Genomic DNA, 23,227 nt, shown 5'->3' on the forward strand with positions numbered 1-23,227 from the left:
AGGGAGCAGCAGGCCCTGTTTCAGAACCCCCAGTTTCAACCATGGCAGCCGTTCCCCATTCCATGGGTGGATGCCATGTTTTTCGCCATTCAGGGCTTGGAAGCTTGTAGTATTGTCAGAAGGTGATGGATAGTACTGCTTGACAGAAATAAGCAATTACCTGCCATGTTAAAGCCCTTAAATGTGGGCATTTCAGTAGGGACTGAGATTTCTCAAGGCACTGGAACCCACAGCAGGTCAGTGAATAAAAACAGCAGTCGCCGCCTGGGCCGACAGTCCCGGCTGCACAAGTGAACTTCTGGCCCCTTTCTGAAGGATGCAGACTCTCTGGGCACAGAGAAGGAGGCTCAGTAAGTTCTATCCCGAGCTACTCTTTCCCCTACCTCCCTATTCTTTTTTTTTTTTTTATATATATATATACAATATGTTCCCATTTCTCTTCCCTCTTGCATCTCCCTCCCTCCCACCCTCCCCATCCCACCCCTCTAGGTGGTCACAAAGCACAGAGCTGATCTCCCTGTGCTATGCGGCTGCTTCCCACTAGTTATCTATTTTACATTTGGTAGTGTATATATGTCCATGACACTCTCTTACCCTGTCACATCTCACCCCACCCCCTCCCCATATCCTCAAGTCCATTCTCTAGTAGGTCTGTGTCTTTATTCCCATCTTGCCACTAGGTTCTTCATGGCCTTTTTTTTTTTTTTTTTTTCCTTAGATTCCGTATATATGTGTTAGCATACTGTATTTGTTTTTCTCTTTCTGACTTACTTCACTCTGTATGACAGACTCTAACTCCATCCACCTCATTACAAATACCTCCATTTCATTTCTTTTTATGGCTGAGTAATATTCCATTGTATGTATGTGCCACATCTACTTTATCCATTCATCTGTCGATGGACATTTAGGTTGCTTCCATGTCCTGGCTATTGTAAATAGAGGTGCAATGAACATTTTGGTACATGACTCTTTTTGACCTATGGTTTTCTCAGGGTATATGCCCAGTAGTGGGATTGCTGGGTCGTATGGTAGTTCTATTTGTAGTTTTTTAAGGAACCTCCATACTGTTCTCCATAGTGGCTGTATCAATTTACATTCCCACCAACAGTGCAAGAGTGTTCCCTTTCCTCCACACCCTCTCCAGCATTTATTGTTTCTAGATTTTTTGATGATGGCCATTCTGACCGGTGTGAGATGATATCTCATGGTAGTTTTGATTTGCATTTCTCTAATGATTAATGATGTTGAGCATTCTTTCATGTGTCTGTAGGCCATCTGTATATCTTCTTTGGAGAAATGTCTATTTAGGTCTTCTGCCCATTTTTGGATTGGGTTGTTCGTTTTTTTGTTATTGAGCTGCATGAGCTGCTTGTAAATCTTGGAGATTAATCCTTTGTCAGTTGCTTCATTTGCAAATATTTTCTCCCATTCTGATGGTTGTCTTTTGGTCTTGTTTATGGTTTCCTTTGCTGTGCAAAAGCTTTTTAGTTTCATTAGGTCCCATTTGTTTATTTGTGTTCTTATTTCCATTTCTCTGGGAGCTGGGTCAAAAAGAATCTTGCTGTGATGTATGTCATAGAGTGTTCTGCCTATGTTTTCCTCTAAGAGTTTGATAGTGTCTGCCCTTACACTTAGGTCTTTAATCCATTTGGAGTTTATTTTTGTGCATGGTGTCAGGGAGTGTTCTAATTTCATACTTTTACATGTACCTGTCCAATTTTCCCAGCACCACTTATTGAAGAGGCTGTCTTTTCTCCACTGTATATGCTTGCCTCCTTTATCAAAGATAAGGTGACCATATGTGTGTGGGTTTATCTCTGGGCTTTCTATCCTGTTCCATTGATCTATATTTCTGTTTTTGTGCCAGTACCAAACTGTCTTGATTACTGAAGCTTTGTAATATAGTCTGAAGTCATGGAGCCTGATTCCCCCAGCTCCATTTTTCGTTCTCAAGATTGCTTTGGCTATTCGGGGTCTTTTGTGTTTCCATACAAATTGTGAAATTTTTTGTTCTAGTTCTGTGAAAAATGCCAGTGGTAGTTTGATAGGGATTGCATTGAATCTCCCTATTCTTGACTCAAGGAAGGCACCAGGTCTAATAAAGAAACTTTGGAAGAAAAGGTTCAGAGGATTCTTACCAGCTGGGGCCTGTAAGAGAGGCTGTGTGTGTGGAGGGCCTCCTGGGAGAAAGGGTCGCCCGGCTCACTCCCAAGAGAGGCTGACTTCCAGCTCAGCTCGGTTTTCCTCACCTATCCCAGATCCTGGGCGCCTCGGCCCCTCCTCAGGACCCTTGGCCTCCGAGCTCCATGCCTCCTTCCTTCCCTCCATCCAGGAGATGAGGACCGGTTTGGGGCCTGCAAAATCCTAGGGGAGAAGGGCCAACAGCGGACAGGGTGAGAGGATGGAGTCTAGAGAAGGTGCTTCCTCTGCAGGGGTGGGGTGCAGCCTCCCGATCACTCGGGGAGAAGACCCTTCCCAACAACAGACACACTCTCAGGCGCGCCCGGACCGAAGTCTAAGGGTCCCCCGGTCACAAGAAAAAGGTTAAAGGGGAGGGCCGGGCCTCAGCGAGCGCGCCCAGGTGGCCGTAGGTCTCCCGCATCACGTCCCGATACAGGGCCCTCTGCGCTGGCCGCAGACACCCCCACTCCTCCGGGAAGAAGTACACGGCCACGTCCGCGAAGCTCACGGCGCCCGGCCTCCCTCGCCCGGGCCGGGCCTCCCCCTGCCCGCCGGCAAGGAGCGGGTCCGGGGGCGGCGCCGTGGGTCCAGCGCTTTTCCCCGCGTTTGCCGCTAGGCGCCGGGTTCTGGACGCAGTGGGGCCGAAGCCGGACTCTGCTCGGACGCAAAGCGCCGCCGAGGAGGCCCGAAAGGCTCCGCGACCAGCCTCTCCTGGAGCCAGTGAAAACCCCTCCGATGTTATTCTCACGGGTCCTGCAAGGACCGGTGTTGGAGCTTGGGAAGATGCCTTCGGGCGCAGTGGAAGCGCCGTTGAATCTCACCCACCGCTAGGCGGCGCCGGGGCCCTAAACTCTTCGCCCTAAGTGTCATGGCGCTGCTGAGCTTCACGCCCTTCTCCCTCCCGCGCACTGTGATTGGGTGGTGTCCGGCAGAAGGCAAAGAGCCAGCGTCCTGATTGGGTCTGAGAGAATCGTTCCGGTTGGAAGGAAGCCGGCAATAGCGTTGAGGGCAGGCCATCTTCCTGGAGCCCCAGCCAGCCACTGTTCAGCACCTGATCGGTGCTAGGCGCTGTATTGGGTGTACGTGCCAAGGGACAGCGGCGCAGCCCTGCTGCCCAAGAGCTCACAGCACCGGCCTCCTCCCTGGCCCGGCACTCGGCCCCGCTCTCGCCAGAGCCTCGTCTGCGTTGCTCTAGGATTCCCTGCCTCCTTTACACCGAGACTTGGATGATGGTCAAACATTTATTGAGCACCCACTGGGTTGAGCACAGTTGTAGGCGCTGGGGAGAGAGCAGGGAGCTACTCAAAGTGGCCTCGGCCGTGGAGGTTACATTCCTCTCCACAACCTTCCAGATGCTCAGGTCTCCACTGGACTTGACTCAAGGTTTAGTCCTGGAGCACCTGCGGCTCTCCATGTCTGAAGTGATTTAACATGGCAAATATAATGCTTGGGACCAGAAAGAGGTGGCTCTAAGGGTGCCTTCTCCCAGTGGTGCTTACAACCTACTGAGGGAGACACAAATACACACAGGTCTAGTTGCCTAGGGCACTGGAAAAGCCCCGAGTGGAGCCAGCAGCCCCCAGGTAGTAAAGGCATCATAATGCAGTGCAGACTTCACTTCTAGCTTAGTAGTGTCTTCTATAAGCATCTGAGAGTACGACAGTAGGCCTCTTGCATATTTCACCTCGGATGATGCCCGTATTTCCAATGTATTTACCTGTTAAGATGTATATGGAATCTACCAAGAGAAGGGCACAGTGACACACCCCAGGGAATAAGATAGTCTCTCACCTCCGAGTTGAGCACAGAAAAAGATAACCATTGTGAAACAATTAAGAAGAAAGAGAGGACTTCCCTGGTGCCGCAGTGGTTAAGAATCTGCCTGCCAATGCAGGGGACACGGGTACCAGCCCTGGTCCGGGAAGATTCCACATGCCGCAGAGCAACTAAGCCCATGTGCCACAGCTACTGAGCCTGCGCTCTAGAGCCTGTGCTCTAGAGCCTGTGAGCTACAACTACTGAGCCCCCGTGCCACAACTACTGAAGCCTGTGCACCTAGAGCCCATGCTCCACAACAAGAGAAGCCACCACAATGAGAAGCCCGCACACCACAATGAAGAGTAGCCCCAGCTCGCCACAACTAGAGAAAGCCTGCAATGAAGACCCAACACAGTCAAAAGTAAATTAATAAATAAAATTAGTTAATTAAAAAAAGAAGAAAGGGAAAAAAGCTGGCTGAAACATAAAAGAGCTAGAGAAATTGCACTAAAAGCAGTTGTTTAAACATGATTAGATAAGCCTGTCTTCAATATTCAAAAAACTCTACTGTCCTCACACACATTAAGATGGCTACTATTATAAAAAAAAAAAAAAAGAACAAGTGCAGGTGAGGATGTGGAGTAACTGGAATTCTTGTGCACTGTTGGTGGGAATGTAAAATGGTGCAGTTGCTCTGGAAAACATTATAGTGGTGCATCAAAAAGTTAAAAATAGAATTACTTTATGATCCAAAAATTCCACTTTGGGTATATACCCCAAAGAATTCAAAGCAGTGTCTTGAGGAGCTATTGATGCACACACGTTTATGGCAGCATTATTCACAATAGTAAAGAGGTGGAAGCAACCCAGGTGTCCATGGACCAATGAATGGATAAAGAAAATGTGGTGTTTACATACAATTGAATATTATCCAGCCATGAAAAGTTAGGAAACATGACACGTGCTACAACTTGGAGGAAACTTGAGGACATTAAGTGAAATAAGCCAGTCACAAAATGATAAATACGTATGATTCCACTTATATGAGGTATCTAAAGTAGCCAATTTCATAGAAACAGAAAGTAGAATGGTGGTTGGGTGATTACCATGGGCTGAGGAGAGGGGAATATGGGGAGTTTTTTAATGAGTATATGTTACTGAGTCTAAGCTCGTACTGCTCGCCACAGGACAGGCCAGTAATCGAGAGAGGAGTTGCTGGGGCAAGGAATAACGACTTTATTCAGAAAGCCAGCTGACCGAGAAGATGGTGGGTTTGTGCCCAAAGAACCATCTTGCCTGAGTTAGAACTCAGGCTCCTTTTATACAAAAATGGGAGGGAGTAAAGCAAAACACTTCCTGATTCCCATCTGCCTCCAGAGGGGATGTGTTAATTTTTTCCTCCGGCAGTCATTCACAGGTGGGCCTGGTCAGGATGTTTCCTGTGAGCTAAACAAAGGTATTTAGCTTAATGCTCATTACCTGGGAAGCAAGGTTCCCAGAGATGGGCCATTATGTATAATTTAAGCTTACAGGCAACATCTCTTTAGTGATTAACTTGTGATAGAATACAAAAGGTTCTTCCCTATTACATACAGAGTTCCAGTTTTGCAGGATGAGAAAGGTCTGGAGGTTGGTTGCACAACAATGTGAGTATTCTTAACACTACTGAACTGTACACTTAAAAATGGTTAAGATGATAAATTTTATGTTGTGTGAATTTTACCACAAATAAAAATAAAAACAAATGCCTAACAAAATACAAGAGAAGACCAAATCCAGCAACACATAGAAAGGATTATATAGCATGATTGGATGGGAGTTAGCCCAGGAGTGCAAGGTTGGTTTAACATTTGAAAATCAATTCATGTAATACATCATATGCCAATAAAATAAGGACAAAAACCACAGGATCATCTTAACAGATGTGCAAAAAGAACTTGACGAAGTCCAACACCCCTTCATAATAAAAACACTCAGCAACTAGAAGTAAAAGGGAAAGTCCTCAACTTGATGAAAGACTGAATGCTTTTCCCATAAGATCAGGAACAAGATAAGGAGGCCCACTCTTTTCATTTCTATTCTATTCACCAGTATTATTCTCATTATTACATACTATAATATATATATATTTTTCTCATCACTTCCATTTTATTGTTACATTATACTGTTCTAGGCAAAACAATTAGGCAAGAATATGAAATAAAAGCCATCCAGATTGGAGAGATGTAAAACTCTTGCTATATGTAGGTGACATGATATACAAACTCCTAAGGAATTCATTGAAAAAAATTAGTACAGCCATTTTGTAAGACTGTCAATTTCTTAGAAAAATAAACATACTCTTATTATATGATCCAGCAATTATGCTTCTTGGTATTTACCCAAAGGAGTTGATAAATTATGTCCACACAAAAACCTGCACACAGATGTTTACAGCAACTGTATTCATAATTGCCAAAGCTTGGAAGCAACCAAGATGTCCTTCAGTAAGTGAATGGATAAATAAACTGTGGTACATCCATACAGTGAAATATTAGCGCTAAAAAGAAATGACCTATCAGGCCATGAAAAGATATGTAGAGACCTCAAATGCATATTACTAAGTGATTACTGTATGATTCCAACTATACGACATTCTGGAAAAGGCAAAACCATGGAGACGGGCTTCCCTGGTGGCGCAGTGGTTAAGAATCTGCCTGCCAATGCAGGGGACACGGGTTCGAGCCCTGGTCTGGGAAGATCCCACATGCCACGGAGCAACTAAGCCCGTGGGCCACAACTACTGAGCCTGCGTGTCTGGAGCCTGTGCTCCGCAACGGGAGAGGCCGCGATAGTGAGAGGCCCGCGCACCGCGATGAAGAGTGGCCCCCGCTCGCCGCAATTGGGGAAAGCCCTCGCACAGAAACGAAGACCCAACGCAGCCAAAAATAAATAAATAAATAAATTTATTAAAAAAAAAAAAAACCATGGAGACAATAAAAAGATCAGTGGTTTCCAGGGGTTGGGAAAAGGAGGAATGAATAGTTGGAGTACAGAGGATTTTTAGGGTAATGAAACTATTGCACATGATACTATAATAATGGTGGATACACGTCATTATGCATTTGTCAAAAGTCATAGAAGTACAACACCAAAAGTGAATCTTAATGTAAACTATGGACTTTGAGTGATAATGATGAGTCAATGTAGGTTCATAGATTGTAACAAATGAGCCACTCTGGTATGGGCTGTTGATAGTGGGGGAGGCTGGGGGGAGGGCAGAGGAATATGGGAACTCTCTGTACATTCAGCTCAATTCTACTGTGAACTCTAAACTACTCTAAAAATAAAATCTATTAAAAAAATTTAAATAATGATTCATGTTATAATACGGATGAACTTTAAAAACATGCCAAGTGAAATAAGCCGGATAAAAAGAGACCACATGTCTTATGATTCCATTTACATGAAATGTCCAGAAAAGGCAAATCTACAGAGAGATAAAGTAGATCAGTGGTTGCCAGGGGCTGGAGGAGAGGAGAATGGGGAGTGATGGCTGGGGAGTTTCTTTCTGGAGTGATGACAATGTGTTTAGTTGATTGTGGTGACGGTTTCATAACTCTAAATATGCTAAAAAACATTGAATTTTACACTTTAAATGGGTGAATTACATGATATGTGAATAACATTTCAATAAAGCCGTTTAAAAAAAAACTATGTTGTAGTCATAGACACAGCAAGATGGTCATAGTAAATTATTAAAAAAAAAAAAAAAAAAAAGGCTTTCAAGAGACACTCTAGGACAGTCCCTCCCCAAGCCTCAGCCCACTATCCCCTCTGTTCCCCTCTGCTCCAGGCATTTTGCCCTGTCTGAGTAGTCCGCATCTGCAGTTCTAGCCCAAGAACTGGCTTGGGTACATCGTGAATAGATGAATAAAGAGTGAGCAAAAATGGGCAAAGGGAGGAGACCACTAAAGGGCCTCACGGAGCGCCCCCAGGTGGCCATAGGTCTCTAGTATCACTTTTGGTAAAGGACCTTCTGCGCCTCGGATTTCACCACTTCTCCAAGAAGAAATACTCCGCCACGCGGCAAAGCTACACAGCTTACAGCCTCCGCGGCTCGGATCCAGGCTCTGGGCTGCAGATGGGGAACGGGACTAGGGCGGCCCTTGAATTCTTCCAGTCCCCAGGTCCTAGATGCCCCAATCCAAAGGCCACTCTCTTTTCCGGACCAAGGAGACACTGCCCTGCTAGACCCGGTGTCTGAGTCAGCCCGGATTTGGCTTTGCGTGGGGCCAAGCTGCGGCCCAAACAGAGGAACCACAACGTCATGGGTCACTCTGGTACTCAGAGTGGACAACGGTACCGGAAAACGCCCTAAGAGAATATGGCGGCGATCTGCCTTCACAACCATCATTCAGATGCAGTCGGAGGCTGGTCATTCTTTCCCCCCAGTTGGTCTTATCAAATAAGAGCCAGCTCCGAATACTCAGCTCCGGCTCTTAAAATTCCTAACCCCTCATTGGTGCTTGCGGAGATTAGCTTGAGGAGGTGGCTTTTGACAGCGCCCGGTGACTGGACTGTTCCCATCACTGAAATAACTAAGTACGCACTGATTGGCCTCTTGGGCCAGACTCTAGGACGCTGTTGCTAGGTAACGCCTGACAGGAGGCCGGGTTCCCAAGAACAGGATCAGGAGTCCCCGGAGGTTACCATGTAGCGAGCCCGCATTGGTCAGCGTCCTCTGGGCTATTCCACCTCAGCTCCTTCTGTTCTGCTGACCCACAAGGCCTCGGAGAGTGCGTCCTGGCCGCAAAATTAACTGGGTTCCTGTCCTGAGAGAAGCCAGTAGGGAGCTGAGCACCTTTGTGGAATTTCTACATTGCCCCAGGTGCACAACAACCTTCTTACAATCATCTAACCCTGATCAACGCTCCATGTGAGGGTAGGGAGTGTGGTCCCTATTTAAGAATAAGAACATTGCGGGGTTGCGGGGGGAGAATAAGAACACTGAGACTGGGTGACTGGTACCCAGGTCTCTCTGGCTCCAAGTCCAGTGGTCTTTCTGACCTAATCACTAGGGCTTTTCCTTCTGAGCCATCTTGGCACTTAAGCAGCTCAGACACACTCCTGGCATAGAGTCCCTGACCACCAGCTGGACTTCAGTGACTTACAGAAGCACCCTCTTCCCTTTTCTCCATCGCTCTGAGGGCTGAGTGGGCAAAGTCATAATCTTATTCTCTGTTGCTCCTAAGCATCTAATAACTGTAGTGTAACAAGAAAAACAACAACCCACACCATGTGCCAGGAACAGTGTGAAACACTTCAAATACATTCTCTCATTTAATCCTTTAAACAACCCCATGAGGCTGATCATCTCACTTTCCGAATGGGGGTGCTCAAGCTCAATCCAGTAAGAAACTCTCCGCTGTAACATGAACACCACTAAATTAAGGAGCCAGCAATAGAATCCAATGTATCTGACTTTGAAGCCCATGTATCCTAACCGTTGTGCTATACAGCTACTGCTGGCAGAGCAATTTTTCAAAAATATTGAAGTAACGAAAAAAAGTTTTCTTTGCTTTCCCGTTGTTACTGGCTACTGGACTGCATCTACATTTTCATCACCTGTCCCACCTAGGACACGTACGTGTGCACACAAACACACACATAAACCCATGCCAACCAGGCTCTTGTCCTGCTGTTCCGCTAAAACAATTCTCTCCAAGACCTGCTAACCTCCTTGTTAAATCTCTCTGCTACTTTCTTCCAGTGGCTTCTGAATCCCTTTTTGTTTTGTTTTTTGGCTCATCTTTGTCTTCTTTGTTACATTCCCCATTTTTAAAGTACATTTTCCCGGGGACTTCCCTGGTGGCGCAGTGGTTAAGAATCCGACTGCCAGTGCCGAAGATCCCACGTGCCACAGAGCAACTAAGCCCGTGCGCCACAACTCCTGAGCCTGCGCGCCTACAGCCCGTGCTCCGCAACAAGAGAATCCACCGCAAGGAGAAGCCCGTGCGCTGCAACGAAGAGTAGCTCCCGCTCGCCGCAACTAAAGAAAGCCCGCGCGCACCAACGAAAACCCAACGCAGCCAAAAATAAATAAGTTTTTTTTTAATTAAAAAAAAAAAAGTACATTTTCCCAAGGTTCAGGCATCCAACCTCTTTCCCTTGGTTCCAACTGTCATTATATCCTCTAGGCCAGTGATTCCCCACTTTGGGGAGGTGACTCCCCACTACCGCACCCCTCAGGGGGTGTTTGGCAATGTATAGAGACATTTTTGGGTTGTCCAGCATGGGGGTGGAGGGTGGGGGAAGGGAGGGTCCAGGGAGGGGTATGTGTGCGCTACTGACATCTAGTGGGTAGAGGCTAGGGATGCTTCCACTAAGCATCCTCCCATGCACAGGACAGCCCCTCACAACGAAGAATTCTCTGGCTCAAAATATTACTAGTGCTGCGATTGAGAAATCCTCCTCCAGGCCTGCACATCTAACTGGCTGCTAAACATTTTCACATGGTTGTTGAGCCGAGAGCTTCTTATTTGTTTCTAGATATTTTAGTTGACTATTCAACTACACTTTACTCCTGTTGCTAGCATATGACCTAAAATCCTGTTACCCGAGTCCTTCCTTCTCATGGTTTTCCCATGTCAGTCCCGAGTCTATTATGTACCAATAGTTTAGGACAAATCCATGGGGGAAAAACAGGCAAAGGTTCTCTCCTCAAGGAGCTTACCTTCCAAAGCGGGAGAATGGACAATTTCTAATCGACATAGATAAGGGATCCCTCCGTTTAATGGGTGGGCCCAGGGGTATCAGCTGTCTTGCTCAAAACCAGAAAGCCCTGCTCAGTGAAAAAGTGTCCCTTGTCCTCTACCATGCTCAGAATGCCCCGTGGACATTCGTGTAGGTGAAAACAGGTTTGTAATTTTCTGAGTACAGAACCTAAATTTATTTTATATAGAAGCACAAACTTACAAGTACAGTTTTAATCCTGACTTTTCCAGAAAGGCCTGTATAAATGGAGGAAAGACTGTATTTTGTTTCGTTTGGAACTTTGCCAAGAGTGATTTGCCGTTTTGGAAAATCACTGCACAGATGGCCACACTTGAATTTGAATCAGCAATACAACCCATCTGTGACAGCCTGAGTTTGCAGCTGCTGTGTTCATAGAAATCCTATATGTAGTGCAAGCATACTTCCAGATGATCGCTTCACTAAATCCTTTGGCAAAGCCCTGCCCAAGCATTTACATATTGAGATATACATTACTTTTTTTAAAGAATAATATAATACACGAAAGTGCACAAATCTTAAGTATCAGCTCAATGAATTTTCATCAAGTGAACACACCCACATAACCAGTACCCAGATGCAGAAACCAAAACATTTCCAGCACCCTAACCCTAGATACCCCTCACGCACCTTCCAGTCACCACCTTTCCCAAAGATAACCACTAGTCCAAGTTCTAATATTACGGATTAGTTTTGCCTCTTTTTGAACATAATACAAATGGAATCACTGTATATATATATATACACACATTTTTTGGTGCCTGCCTTCTTTTGCGTCTAAAATTCACTCATATTGTTGCCTATAGTTGTAATTTTTATTCTAAGTTACTTATAGGTTACCACTGGATACACATTTTTTAAAAAATGACTTTATTTGTCCTTTAAATTATAGTAAGGGTTATAGTGATTTTCAAAAAGTAGGACTGTAGATGGCTTATTTCTCTATTTATTTATTTCACTGTAATAAAAGGAGCATTCAACATATTTATTCTATTAATTAATTTATTTATTTATTTTTGGCTGCATTGGGTCTTCGTTGCTGCGCGTGGGCTTTCTTTTTAGTTGCGGTGAGCGGGGGCCACTCTTCATTGCGGTGCACCGGCTTCTCATGGCAGTGGCTTCTGTTGTTGTGGAGCACAGGCTCTAGGTGCACGGAGGCTGTGGCTCGCAGGCCCTAGAGCGCAGGCTCAGTAGCTGTGGCGCATGGGCCCAGCTGCTCTGCAGCATGTGGGATCTTCCCGGACCAGGGCTCGAACCCGTGTCCCCAGCATCGGCAGGCAGATTCTTAACCACTGCGCCACCAGGGAAGCCCCAACGTATGTATTCTAAAAGGCATGCATTAGTTCTGAGAGGCTGACACCCAGTTATTTGCAGCCTCCTGAGTTTTGTCCTCTGGTCCTTTGCACAGTTGTGATGACCCATGCACAGTCTCCCCACCGACCCCCTTTCCCTCAGTTCTTAGATGATTCATCACCTTCTCTGAGGTGTCTCTAGTTCTGCTTATGTGCTCTTTTGGGAACCTGCATATAAGCTGAGTTTAGCATCTATCTCACTATGCCCTGGTCTGTTTACTTGTCTCTCTGCGGACAAGGACTCTCACTGTCTTGCTCACCATAGTATTTTTTGTGTCTGGCACGTGGTTTGAGTTTTAAAAATGTGTTGAACAAATAAATGGACATGTCATCCCATATTTATAGCCTTCTTTTTTTTTTATTGATTTATTTATTTTTGGCTGCGTTGGGTCTTCGTTGCTGCGCACGGGTTTTCTCTAGTTGTGGTGAGCGGGGGCTACTCTTCGTTGCGGTGCGCGGGCTTCTCATTGCGGTGGCTTCTCTTGTTGTGGAGCACGGGCTCTAGGAGTGTGGGCTTCAGTAGTTGTGGCTCGCGGGCTCCAGAGCGCAGGCTTAGCAGTTGTGGAGCATGGGCCCAGTTGCTCCGCAGCACGTGGGATCCTCCCAGGCCAGGGCTCGAACCCGTGTCCCCTGCCTTGGCAGGCGGATTCTTAACCACTGTGCCACCAGGGAAGCCCTAGAGCCTTCTTGACCAGCCAGGGCCCTTGCCTCCCATGTCTAGGCCTCTTTCTCTGGAGAAAAGGTCATAGCCAGGTGAATGTGTTTTGTGTGTGTCATGGACCTCCCTGCCCCAGCATTGCCACTGATACCACTGTCCCTCTGCCTTCTCAGCCTATAGTATCAGGTACAGTCATTTCTAGAAACCTCTACCTGGACTTGTTTTCTGAGTGTTGTCTAGAGCTGGCCTCCACCTGAAACCACAGGATGTCAGGAATGGCCTTTAGATAACATGGCAGCTGTCTAGCCCAACTTTCTCCGCTTCGGTTGAGCCAGCTGTCCTCACAGGCACCATCTGCTCTCAATTTTTATTTTTTTCTCAGGTGCAATAGGAGCATTCAAAATGCATTTAAGGAATATGTCTGCAATGCAGATTTTAAACCTCTCTCAATAATGGCCTACTCTCTGAAATATCTGCATAGTAATTGCAGTAGGAACTTTCAAGATTCGGATATTCCATTTTCTTTAGTGCTAAAACACTAGTATTTTTGTTGGTGATGGTATAAGTGTGGGTGCAATTGGGAGAATCCACATAGCAATTTCAACAAGCAGAAGTTTATTAAACAGAATTATTGGGAGTTCCCAATAATTGGGGTGGCCTAGTGGTTAGGATTCTTAGCTTTCACTGCTGTGGCCCAGGTTCAATCCCTGGTCAGGGAACTGAGATCCCGCAAGCCATGCAGCGCAGCCAAAAAAAAAAAAAAAGAATTATCGGGACTTTTCGGGTGGTCCAGTGGTTAAGAATCTGCCTCCCAATGCAGGGGACACGGGTTCAGCCTCTGGTTGGGGAACTGGGATCCCACATGCCACGGGGCAACTAAGCCCCCGCGCTCTGGAGCAACCAAGCCTCTACGCTCTCGAGCCCGCGCACCACAACTAGAGAAAAGCCCACGCGCTGCAACGAAGATCCCGTGTGCTGTAACTAGGACCTGATTCAGCCAAATAAATTAAAAAATAATTTAAAAAAATACTTTAAAAAAATAGACTGATCAACTATAAAAGGGAATTAGAGAAATGAGAGATTGGATTATGTATTAGTTTCCTAGAGCTGCCATGACAAATTACCACAAATTGCAGGCCTTAAGACAACATAAATCTATTCTCTCGTAGTTCTGGAGACTAGAATCCTGAAATCAAGGCATCAGCAGGGTCATACTCCCTTTGAGACCCTAGGGGGGATCTTTCCTTGCCTCTTCCTAGCTTCTGGTGGTTTGCTGGTGATCTCTGGCATTCCTTAGATTTGTAGATGCATCACTCTAATCTCTGCCTCTGTTACCACATGGCATTCTTCCTGCGTCTCTTTGCGTGTCTTCACATGGCCTTCTCCTTTCCATGAGTTTGTGTCCAAATTTCCTTCTTCTTACAAGGACACCAGTCATTGGATTGAGGCCCAACCAAATACAGTACGATTTCAATGATTATGTCTGCAAAGACTCTATTTCCAAATAAGGTCACAGTCCCAGGAACTGGGACACAATTCTGAGGGACACAATTCTGCCTGCTATAGATAGTAAGAAGTAAAGAGAATCCTAAAGAATGCAGGAATAGCAGCTATAAGAGCAGCCACTACCCCTCAGCTGGAGATACTGCACCTAAGAAAGAGCCTCTACCTGGGCCTCCCTGGGGCTGAGATCCAGAATTTTGGGGGGAGAACACAGAAGTCACTGGAGTGCCACTCTGGTGGAACATGATGGAAATCTTCCCTCTAGGGTGCCAGGGAAAACTGTTCATGGGAAGGTGTCTCACCAGAGGCACTCTACCACTTAACTGTCTGAGGGGTGTACCAGGGGAAGCTGCTGGCCTTTGGGTGCCGCTGGCCACTACGTACTTCAGGAGCCTGCCAATAGGGCTCATGGGAACCAGGAAGCAAGGCCCTTCCTTCCTGCAATGTCTCCCCAGCTCTCTACTGACAAAACGTTAATTGTGCCAGCTGGCAAAGAAAAAGTAGTTAAAGGGCCCAGATCCATTTTCACAGAGCAGGCAAAAAGAATGAATTTTTTTCCAAGAGGTAATAGATGAATAACTGGCACAGTGACATACATCTGTTTCAGATACTAATAGGTAGCTCCCTTTACACTTCTTGACTCTCTCTCTAATCCTCCCAACCTTCTTCCTTCCCCTGACATCCTCACCATAAGCCCTATCACTTTTTTTCTGGCCGCACTGTGGGGTAAGTGGCATCTTAGTTCCCTGATCAGGCATTGAACCCGTGCCCCCTGCAGGGGAAGTGCGGAGTCTTAACCACTGGACCGCCGGGGAAGTCCAGGCCCTATCACTTTACCATTCAGTTCCTCCAAACTTGACACCTGCCTATCATATCCACCTAAAAAAAAAGGAGGTGAGGATAGTAGTGGTGGCAGATGGTTCTAGACTGGGGAAGATAAGTTAGACCATGGGCAGGACCAGTTTCCCCAGATAAATAAAAATTCTAGCAAGTAGCTGACCAGAGTGGAAGAGCCCCCAGAGGTGGTCTTGAAAGCTCCTCTCCAGGGGAACTAAATTGGACAGGAGTGTGCTGGCACCTGGTGGACTAAATACTTCAGGGTGGAGGGGACTGAGGCTGAGGGAAGCAGTGGAGGCAACGGCAATCTTGTACACAGGCATGTAAACTCCAAACTCCTAGGGACAGGCACCTGTCTGTTCCCACAGCATGGCACACAAGTAATGAAATTTTGTTGAATGGTTGATGCGAACCAGAGTAGCAACCTAAACCCAAGACTTCCTGTCATTTCTCAGGGGTGGTTCTTGGCAAAGGGCTATAACTGAACATCCCTCCCATCTCAACACCCTGCAGCCACAACCCAACCCAAACCTCCCTGGCTGATCTAGAGCTCAGGCTAGAGGCTTCTACAGAGAAACATACTGAGCAGAGTAGCTGGCTTGAGGACCAGAAGGGACAGAGCACTCTGAGAGAAAGAGACAGTTTTTATCATCCTCTTTTTACCTGCAGCCTGAGACTTAACTTACTTATCAGGCGCTTTCAGATGTGCCTTCTCACTTGATCTTCTAAGTCTATTTTGAGGCAGGCACGGCAGGGTTTATTGTTCCCATTTTACAAATGAGACCACTAAGGTCAGGAATACTTAGGCAGATGTGAGCCCAGAGCCTAAAGGGGTCCGGAGTTTCTGAAGAATAGATACACGGATGTGCCAATCTCCAGCCACATCACCTGTCCCGTAGGAGGCTGGGTGAGGCCTCTTGCCACTGGATCAGCACACATTGGCCATGCCTGGGGTGTGTACACAGGTGTTGGATAAGGTAAGAGTTTTTGATATGGTAGTCACAAAGAGGTGACTGGAAATCTTCCCTCTGGGGTTATTTCCAGAGGCAAGGCCGTGAGGGTATGAAGGCGCGTCACTGCTGGCCTGGGCTGAGGGCCAAGAAACCACAGTCTACCTTATTCAATTTGATGAACTCCAGCGCCCCAAGTTAAGGTCGTAGGGCTGGGCCCTCCCCGCCAGATTCTCAGGCCCTTTCTTTAGGCTACTTCCTTTGCCCTCAAAACTCAGATCAGGTTTGCTCGGCCCTTGAAAGGTTTTCATTGCCCTGGAGTCTGGGAAACATCTGTGTATTTAAGCAGGAAAGTGAAAGCCTACAGGGGCCCTCTCAACTCACCAAAGTTGAGAGGGATCTCTACTCACAGCTGAAAGCATCACCATACCATCAGGGAACATCCTCAGGCACCTCTGTAGCCGGCCCTGCTCCAGGGCAGAGAGAGAACACTTCTAGTTGGAAGAGCTGCTGCTTATTCGCACCAGAAGTCTCACCATGCATTTCCAGAGGACCCAGCAGGCCTTGTGCTACAGAGAGTCACTGTAGTCCCAGAGACCTATCTGGATGAGTCCTTAGTTAGAGTTGGGGAGTCTTCATTTTCCACACCAGCTCTTACCGATGCTGTTCTTTCCATATCTTCCTTTCTGGATCATTACTCTTATCACTCAGTCCCATAAAAGAGAATTATGCTGGGCTGAGTAGGTCACTCTGCACCTTCATCTCAGACCCAGGATTCTAGGCTTCAGGCTTTTTTGTTCTATCAAGAAAATAAATACTAGGGAATCCCCTGGCGGTCTAGTGGTTAGGACTCCCAGCTTCCACTGTAGGGAGCAGGGGTTCGATTCCTGGTCGGGGAATTAAGATCCCGCATGCCCTGGGGGCGCGGCCAAAAATAAATAAATTTTTCTTTTTTTTTAAATAAAGAAAAAAAAGAAGAGTACTAGTTTGGACCAGGGAATCCTGGGGAAGGAGAACTAGTGGAGGCATGGGCTTTGGTTAGGTAGTGAGGGCGCCTTCACAGTACAAGAAGCCAGTACATGCCCACTACCTCCCCACCAACAGCAGTCTCCTGGTATAAAAGTTCCGTGACGCAGCCTAAGCAGCAGGATTCCATCCCCGATCCCCTACTACTAAGGACTATTTACACACCCCATCAGCCAGGCCCCTCTTGAAAGAGGGCTCGTGGGAGCCCCAGAGAAAAGCGGGCCCATCAAGCACGCCAAGGTGGTTACTGGTCTCCCGCAATGACGCCTCTGTACTGAGCCCTCTATAGAAACCCCTGCTCCTCCAGGAAGAGGTACACAACACTCGGGTAAAGTGAACCTCAATGCCCCACCCTCTTCCCCACCTTGACTGAGCCCAGTCTCTCCAGGACACCGTGCGAGCAAAGGAGCCTGAGGCGGCACCAGCCCTAGCCAAACTCTTCCCTGCAACGTGGGAACCCGGTTCAGGAGCCTACGATGGTACTGGAAACGGGCTCAATGGGGCCTCTCTAGGAAATCGGGAATTTCACATATCGTTAGCACTCAGTTCACGTTTATTGGCCTAAAAACGAAAGAACCGGAAGATGCCCTTAAAAAACGTGGCGGTAACCTAGCTTCACGACAGTTGCCTCAATAGCTCAAGAAACTTGCCATAGTCTTCGGCCACTCACTGACCGGAGAAGATGACGCCGTCCGGTCTACTTCGGTTCATCGAGTTCAGCGCAATCTGCCCTCAATTATAATGGCGGCGCTGCCGAATTTGGCTTCTTGCCCCTAGGGATGATGGCCGCCAGGAGGCTTCACTTAGTTTCTCACCACCCCGGAAGACGGGGACCGGCGATTGGGCGGTGCCCCAAAGCTTGGAGAAGAAGGCCCTCGGCGGTTGGGCAGTGCTGGGTAAGGCTAGTTTTAAAGGAGCCGGAGGTGGGAGCCGTCGAAGACCCGGGATCCGCGGGAGGCGGCGGTGAGCGGCGCGCGGGGGAGGGCACCGAGCGGCTGGAGAGAGGGCGGGAGGAGGGAGGGAAGGAAACTTTTGAACCATCTGGTCCCGGGTTGGGGAGAGCGCTGGGCGGGGATCAGGGGAGGGCGGAGGGAGGGGGTCTGTGGGCGGGACCTCCCGGGATTGGAGTGAAGGGGGTATCTGCTTGACAGTGGATCCCCAGGGATCCGGACTGAGTTCGTGATGCTCAAGCTCGGGCCGCCCCTGTCTGAGTGGAGCTTTGCGGAGCCGAAGCTCACAGGGAGAGGAGGATCCTCGCGCGGCGTCTGTTTGGAGGAACCGCGCTGTAGGATTCTTTCCGCGGGGATCCAGTCTAGGGGATCTGGTGGGAGGGGGGGACCGTCGGCGTGTGGGAGTATTGCTTCGGAGTCCTCGGCCACTCGCTGGGGGTGGATGAGAATTGAAGAGGGATCCGGTGGAAACTGAGCCTCCGAGGACCGGGATCCCAGCTGATCCCGGGGGAATCTCAGGGCGGAATCTGCAGGGACAAAGGCCCCAGGAGGCTCGGGCCGTGGGAGAACGGGGGCCGCAGCAATCCAGGTTCTCGCGGCCTAGGCAGGGCGCGAGTGATCCGCTGGTCGCTGCGGCGGCAGCGGGAAGACACCCGTTCCCGGCAGCCAGGCGGGGGCGCCCTTACGCGCCCCAGGGCTCCGGCCCGTGGGCTACCGGGAGCCGCGGGCGGACCATGAAGGGCGGAGCCCCACGGGAGGGGCTGGCCTTCACTCCCGGCTCCCCCGCTCCCCCCCAACCCCAGGCTGGAGCCTGGGATCCCCCAGGGACTCCCCGGAGCCGCCGCTTCCCCCATGGACTTGCCCGGGGACTCCAGGTGAGAGCGCACCCCGCCCGCCTGTCTTGAGCCCGGGAAACGGGGAGCCTGGTGGCCGTACCGGGGAAACCACAGAGCCAACAACAGGCTCAGGCGACCGTCCTCTGCTTCTCTCATCCTCCAGCCCGCCTGGCCGGCAGGGTCTGTGCCGCCAGCCCCTGGCTCGAGCGTTATGGGGAGCCAGGAGCCCCAAACGGCCGAAGCTGCAGCCCCTCGGGGCCCCTTCGCCCTTGGAAAAAGCCTCTCGGCGGGTCCTGGCCGTGGTCCTGGAAGATGTCATGGCTGCCCACATGGTGAGCCCCTTGAACTGAGAGGCCCCCTTCTCCCTCAGGTCCCCTCAGTACCAAAGTCAAACTAGATCACTAGTGAGGATAACTGAGGTCCAAACATCTCACACTCACACTCGTCCATCAGGCAGCCTCCCTAATGCTAGAGTTTTTTTTGTTTTTTGTTTTTCCTTGGCTCTCAGTCCAGCCTGGAATTGGGCAGGGTCTCCAGTGCCCATTCCCCACTACCAACTCTGTTGGGCTGAAACCACATCCCTACAACTCTTAAGTATGAGAAACCCTTCTGCTTTCTTCCCAGCGCAACTTCTAGGCAATCCTTGGGAAGCAGGCTGAGGACTTTGACTCCATTGCACAGATTAGAAAAACTGAGGCCCCAAATAGGGCAGTGACTCACTCCAGGTCACCCTCTCCTTTTCATTTCTTCAAATAGCCTAGGTGACATTATCCAGCTCCCACACCAGCAGCTCAGGACACTGTCATATCTGGCCCTTAATTGAGAGCCATCACTGACCTCTTCTTTGGGGATCTTGAATGAATTCTAGCCACGATTTCTGTCATTTTTGTGGCATAGGGCACTGTTAGGCACAGGGAGGCCCTGTCCAGCCTCATTCCGTCACCTTGCTTTTGACACTTCCTCCTCCCCTAGGTCCCCCTGGTGCCCCAAGAGGAGATCTCCACTCCACGGCACCGCAGCAACCGTCGGGATTCTGTCCACAGCCATCCATCTGCCTCACCACCCCAACAGGCCACGTGGTCCCCACAAGCCAGGTGAGCATGGCAGGATTGGGGGTAAGCTGGGGACACAGCTGAGCCCCACTGATATTCTTGGTCCCTCTCTAGGCCTCCCGACCCACTGCACTTATGCCGAGAGCCCTTGAGCCGTGTGCATCGGCCCCCTTCCACACTGAGGTGGCGATCAAGGACAACACCTGGCCTAGAGGAGGGCCCTTCACAAAAGGTGGACCAGGCCCCCCAGCCCACTCTGGTGGTGATGCTAGAGGACATTGCCAGCTCCAGACCCCCAGCGGAGGTATGGAAACTTCAGGGAAAGATGTCAGGAGTTCAGCTGGGGGCAGGCATGCCAGTGGGCATAGAAGACAGGGGTAGGAGGGCTGAGTCTGGGGTGGATTTTGCTCAGAGCGAGGAGGACAGCGTTTTAGGGTGGAAGACACTGTCTGAGCAAAGACCTATATGAAAAAGTCTTTAGTGTAAACCCAGGCAGGAATCTGGAGACCGAGGGAGTCGGGATGTGGGAAGCTACGGAGACCACAGCGGGCTTCCCTGCCTCCTCACAACCATCCCCTGTTTATATCCAGGGCTTTGCCGATGAGACTCCCAACTTCACCGTCCCAGCGAGAAGGTGAGATGGCTGGGGAAGGGATTATCAAGATGTGCAGGCAACAGCCATTATCCAGGCAGCCAGAGCTAGGGGCATCAGAATTTATATGTCCAATCCTTCCTTGTAGCACTTTCAGAAGCCTTAAGGGACAGGGGAGGTGCTGGCTCAGGTGGGATCTGAATCTGGAAGCTTCCTCAGCCTTTAACTTGCCCCTTCACCCCAGAGCTGAGCCAAGGATGATGGTTCACCAGCCAAAGCCTCCACCCAGGGATGTGGAACCCCCATTCCAGCCATCTGCCCTGTCTGCAAACCCTCTGGAGAGCCCACCACCAGGTAAGGACTCAGATGGATGAGACTTGGGGTTCTGGAACATTCTAGCTGAGCTTAGAAATGTGAGGTGACGAGTTGGGGATGGGGCTTAACCCCCTCCCAGGGCAGAGCTTGGTGTATGAGGATGGGGTTTAGACTTCAGAGACCTGAAGCTTAACTTCTAAATTTAGAGCTTGGTATTTTAGGGATGGGCTTATTCCTCTATGGGCAAAGATTAGTGTTTGGGGAGGGACTAAGGCTACCGAAGTGGGGCTTAGACACCTGCAGCTGAGGAATACCCACCTGACCCTCTCGTTTCCTCAGCCCCAGATCCTGTTCTGGAGCTCCCATCGACCCCACCGCCATCCAGCCTTTTACGCCCCCGCCTCAGTCCCTGGGGCTTGGCCCCCCTCTTCCATTCCGTCCGCTCCAAGCTGGAGAGCTTTGCTGACATCTTCCTCACACCCAACAAAGCCCCACGGCCCCCGCCCCCCTCACCCCCCATGAAGTTGGAGTTGAAGATTGCCATCTCAGAGGCCGAGCAGTCTGGGGCTGCTGAGGGCACTGCATCTGTCAGTCCCCGGCCCCCTATCCGCCAATGGCGGGCCCAGGACCAGAATCCCCCAGCACCTCTCCCTAAGCCCTCTCTGGGCAGAAGCCAATCCTGCCCTGATCTGGGGCCCCCTGGCCCAGATACCTGCAGCTGGCCCCCTGCTCCACCCCACCCAAGCCGGCCACGGCCTCGGCGGCACACTGTGGGTGGTGGAGAGATGGCCCGAGCCCCGCCACCCCCTCGGCCCTGTCTCCGGAAAGAGGTCTTCCCTCTTGGAGGAGTGGGAGGCTCTCCTCCCCTCGTCACATCTTGCTCGTCTACCACGTCCACTTCTTCCTTCTCTGAACCTGCAGAACCCAGGTAGTGCTCTTGATAAACCCTCCTTAAAGCTCTGGCCGCAGTCTGGGCCCAGCCTCCTTCCCTAGTATCCAGTGGGCAGGAGATGGGGATGTTGCTGTGAATGCTCTTTGGCCCTGAGCCTTGACCTTCTCTGCAGGTTGAGCTCAACCAAGAGGAAGGAGCCAAGGGCCTCAGAAGACCAGGTGCTTTCAGACCCCAAGACCAAGGTAGAGGTACAGATGAAGGGGGAGGAGACAAGTGGGAGCCTGAGCCCATGCTGCACTTTTACACTCTGCCCCGTTTTTGCAGACCATGGGAAAGGTTTCTCGATTCAGAATACGCAGGACACCGGCCCGTTCTCAACCAAACCTTACACCAATGGGGCTGCCTCGACCAATCAGGTGAGAGGCTTGTTGTGCATGGAGCTGCCTTGGCCAAACAGGTGTAGGCTCAGATCCCCTGAGTGTGGCTTCATCTCCTCTCAGGGAGCACAGTCCAGCTTGGAGGAGTCAATTTGGTCTGGACATGGTTTGTGCTTAGAACCATTTGTTTGCCTCAGGCAGCACTCCTGGCATGTCCTAGAAACTGAAATACAGACCAGGCCTTGATTATCCCTTCTCCAGGCCCACTGGCCCCAGGTTTCTCAGAGGCCTCTGCTCCTCTTTGCTCGCAGGTTGAACAAGAAGGAGTTCAGCTTGGAAGAAATTTACACCAACAAGAATTACCAGTCACCCACAACCAGGAGGTGAGAAACTTTGAAGGCTTGGGGGTGACAGAGGGAAATGTGGAACCAGGGGGCGTGCTGGTAACCAGCACTCCTCCCTGCCTGGTCCAGGACCTTTGAGACCATCTTTGAGGAACCCCGGGAGCGCAACGGGACTCTGATTTTCACCAGCTCAAGGAAGCTCCGGCGAACTGTAGAATTTCGGGACAGTAGTCTTCCTCGATCCCGGCGGCCATCTCGCGGGGCCCGGGTTGCAGCTGGCAGGACCCTTACTCCCAATCTGGCCCCCAGCCCAGATGTAGGACCCCTGCTGCAGCAGCGACTGCAGGAGCTGGATGCCTTGCTCCTGGAGGAGGAGGAAGGGGATCGAGAGCGGCCCCATCGGACTTAGAAGCTCCATCTGTTTGTCCACCCATCCTGGAGGGAGGGGAAGTCTCTGAGACAGTTATATTTTTTTCTCTGTGTTTCTAGTAAAGTTTTCGATATGTTTCTGATTCTTTTGTATGTCTCTAGCTGAGTTTGAGATTAACTGGCAGTACTGGCTCATGTTTCTTCTTTGGCACCCGAAACTGGGAAACGGGAGGGACCAGGGAAGATGATGAAGGTTGGATGTAGGGAGGGGGGTAGAGGAATGGTCATTGGAGATACCCTCTTGATTTGAGAATTTTCCTATGTGGAGGGATACTTCTGAATATGCTCCAGAAGATAATGTGACCCTGGACCCTGGTCAGGGTTCTCTCAGTTCACTTACATCAAGGAGGAGACCGAGGGAATTTCCTGGCAGTCCAGTGGTTAGGACTTCGTGCTTC

General features: G+C 49.6%; 1 protein-coding gene across 4 annotated transcripts; it reads left to right on the forward strand.

Moving 5' to 3' along the window:
• Positions 1 to 17,940: 17,940 nt before the first annotated feature.
• On the forward strand, positions 17,941 to 22,912 carry PRR14 (proline rich 14). Of its 4 annotated transcripts, XM_036827450.1 has the most exons (12): positions 17,941 to 18,005; positions 18,796 to 18,867; positions 18,992 to 19,160; positions 19,801 to 19,922; positions 19,995 to 20,184; positions 20,471 to 20,514; positions 20,621 to 20,826; positions 21,127 to 21,715; positions 21,852 to 21,927; positions 22,004 to 22,095; positions 22,368 to 22,439; positions 22,530 to 22,912. In XM_036827450.1, the coding sequence occupies exons 2-12, from the start codon at positions 18,845 to 18,847 to the stop codon at positions 22,807 to 22,809; spliced, it is 1,863 nt and encodes a 620-aa protein (XP_036683345.1). In that variant the 5' UTR covers positions 17,941 to 18,005; positions 18,796 to 18,844; the 3' UTR covers positions 22,810 to 22,912. The 4 variants fall into 4 exon arrangements, with proteins under 4 accessions (XP_036683345.1, XP_036683346.1, XP_036683347.1 ...); XM_036827451.1 differs by lacking the exon at positions 17,941 to 18,005 and having other exon boundaries at positions 18,187 to 18,867; positions 21,852 to 21,921; XM_036827452.1 differs by lacking the exon at positions 17,941 to 18,005 and having other exon boundaries at positions 18,187 to 18,867; positions 20,717 to 20,826.
• Positions 22,913 to 23,227: the final 315 nt, after the last annotated feature.

This window comes from Balaenoptera musculus, chromosome 15 (genome assembly GCF_009873245.2).
Source record: "Balaenoptera musculus isolate JJ_BM4_2016_0621 chromosome 15, mBalMus1.pri.v3, whole genome shotgun sequence".
In the NCBI taxonomy this organism is placed as follows: Eukaryota; Metazoa; Chordata; class Mammalia; order Artiodactyla; family Balaenopteridae; genus Balaenoptera; species Balaenoptera musculus.

What these genes read in the sequence shown, in the direction of transcription:
- PRR14 (XM_036827450.1), top strand. Translation starts at nt 18,845, where the DNA reads ATGGACTTGCCCGGGGACTCCAG. An exon ending in ATGTCATGGCTGCCCACATG is followed by an intron (nt 19,161 to 19,800) that starts GTGAGCCCCTTG and finishes CTCCTCCCCTAG; the next exon opens with GTCCCCCTGGTGCCCCAAGA. An exon ending in TCTGGAGAGCCCACCACCAG is followed by an intron (nt 20,827 to 21,126) that starts GTAAGGACTCAG and finishes TCGTTTCCTCAG; the next exon opens with CCCCAGATCCTGTTCTGGAG.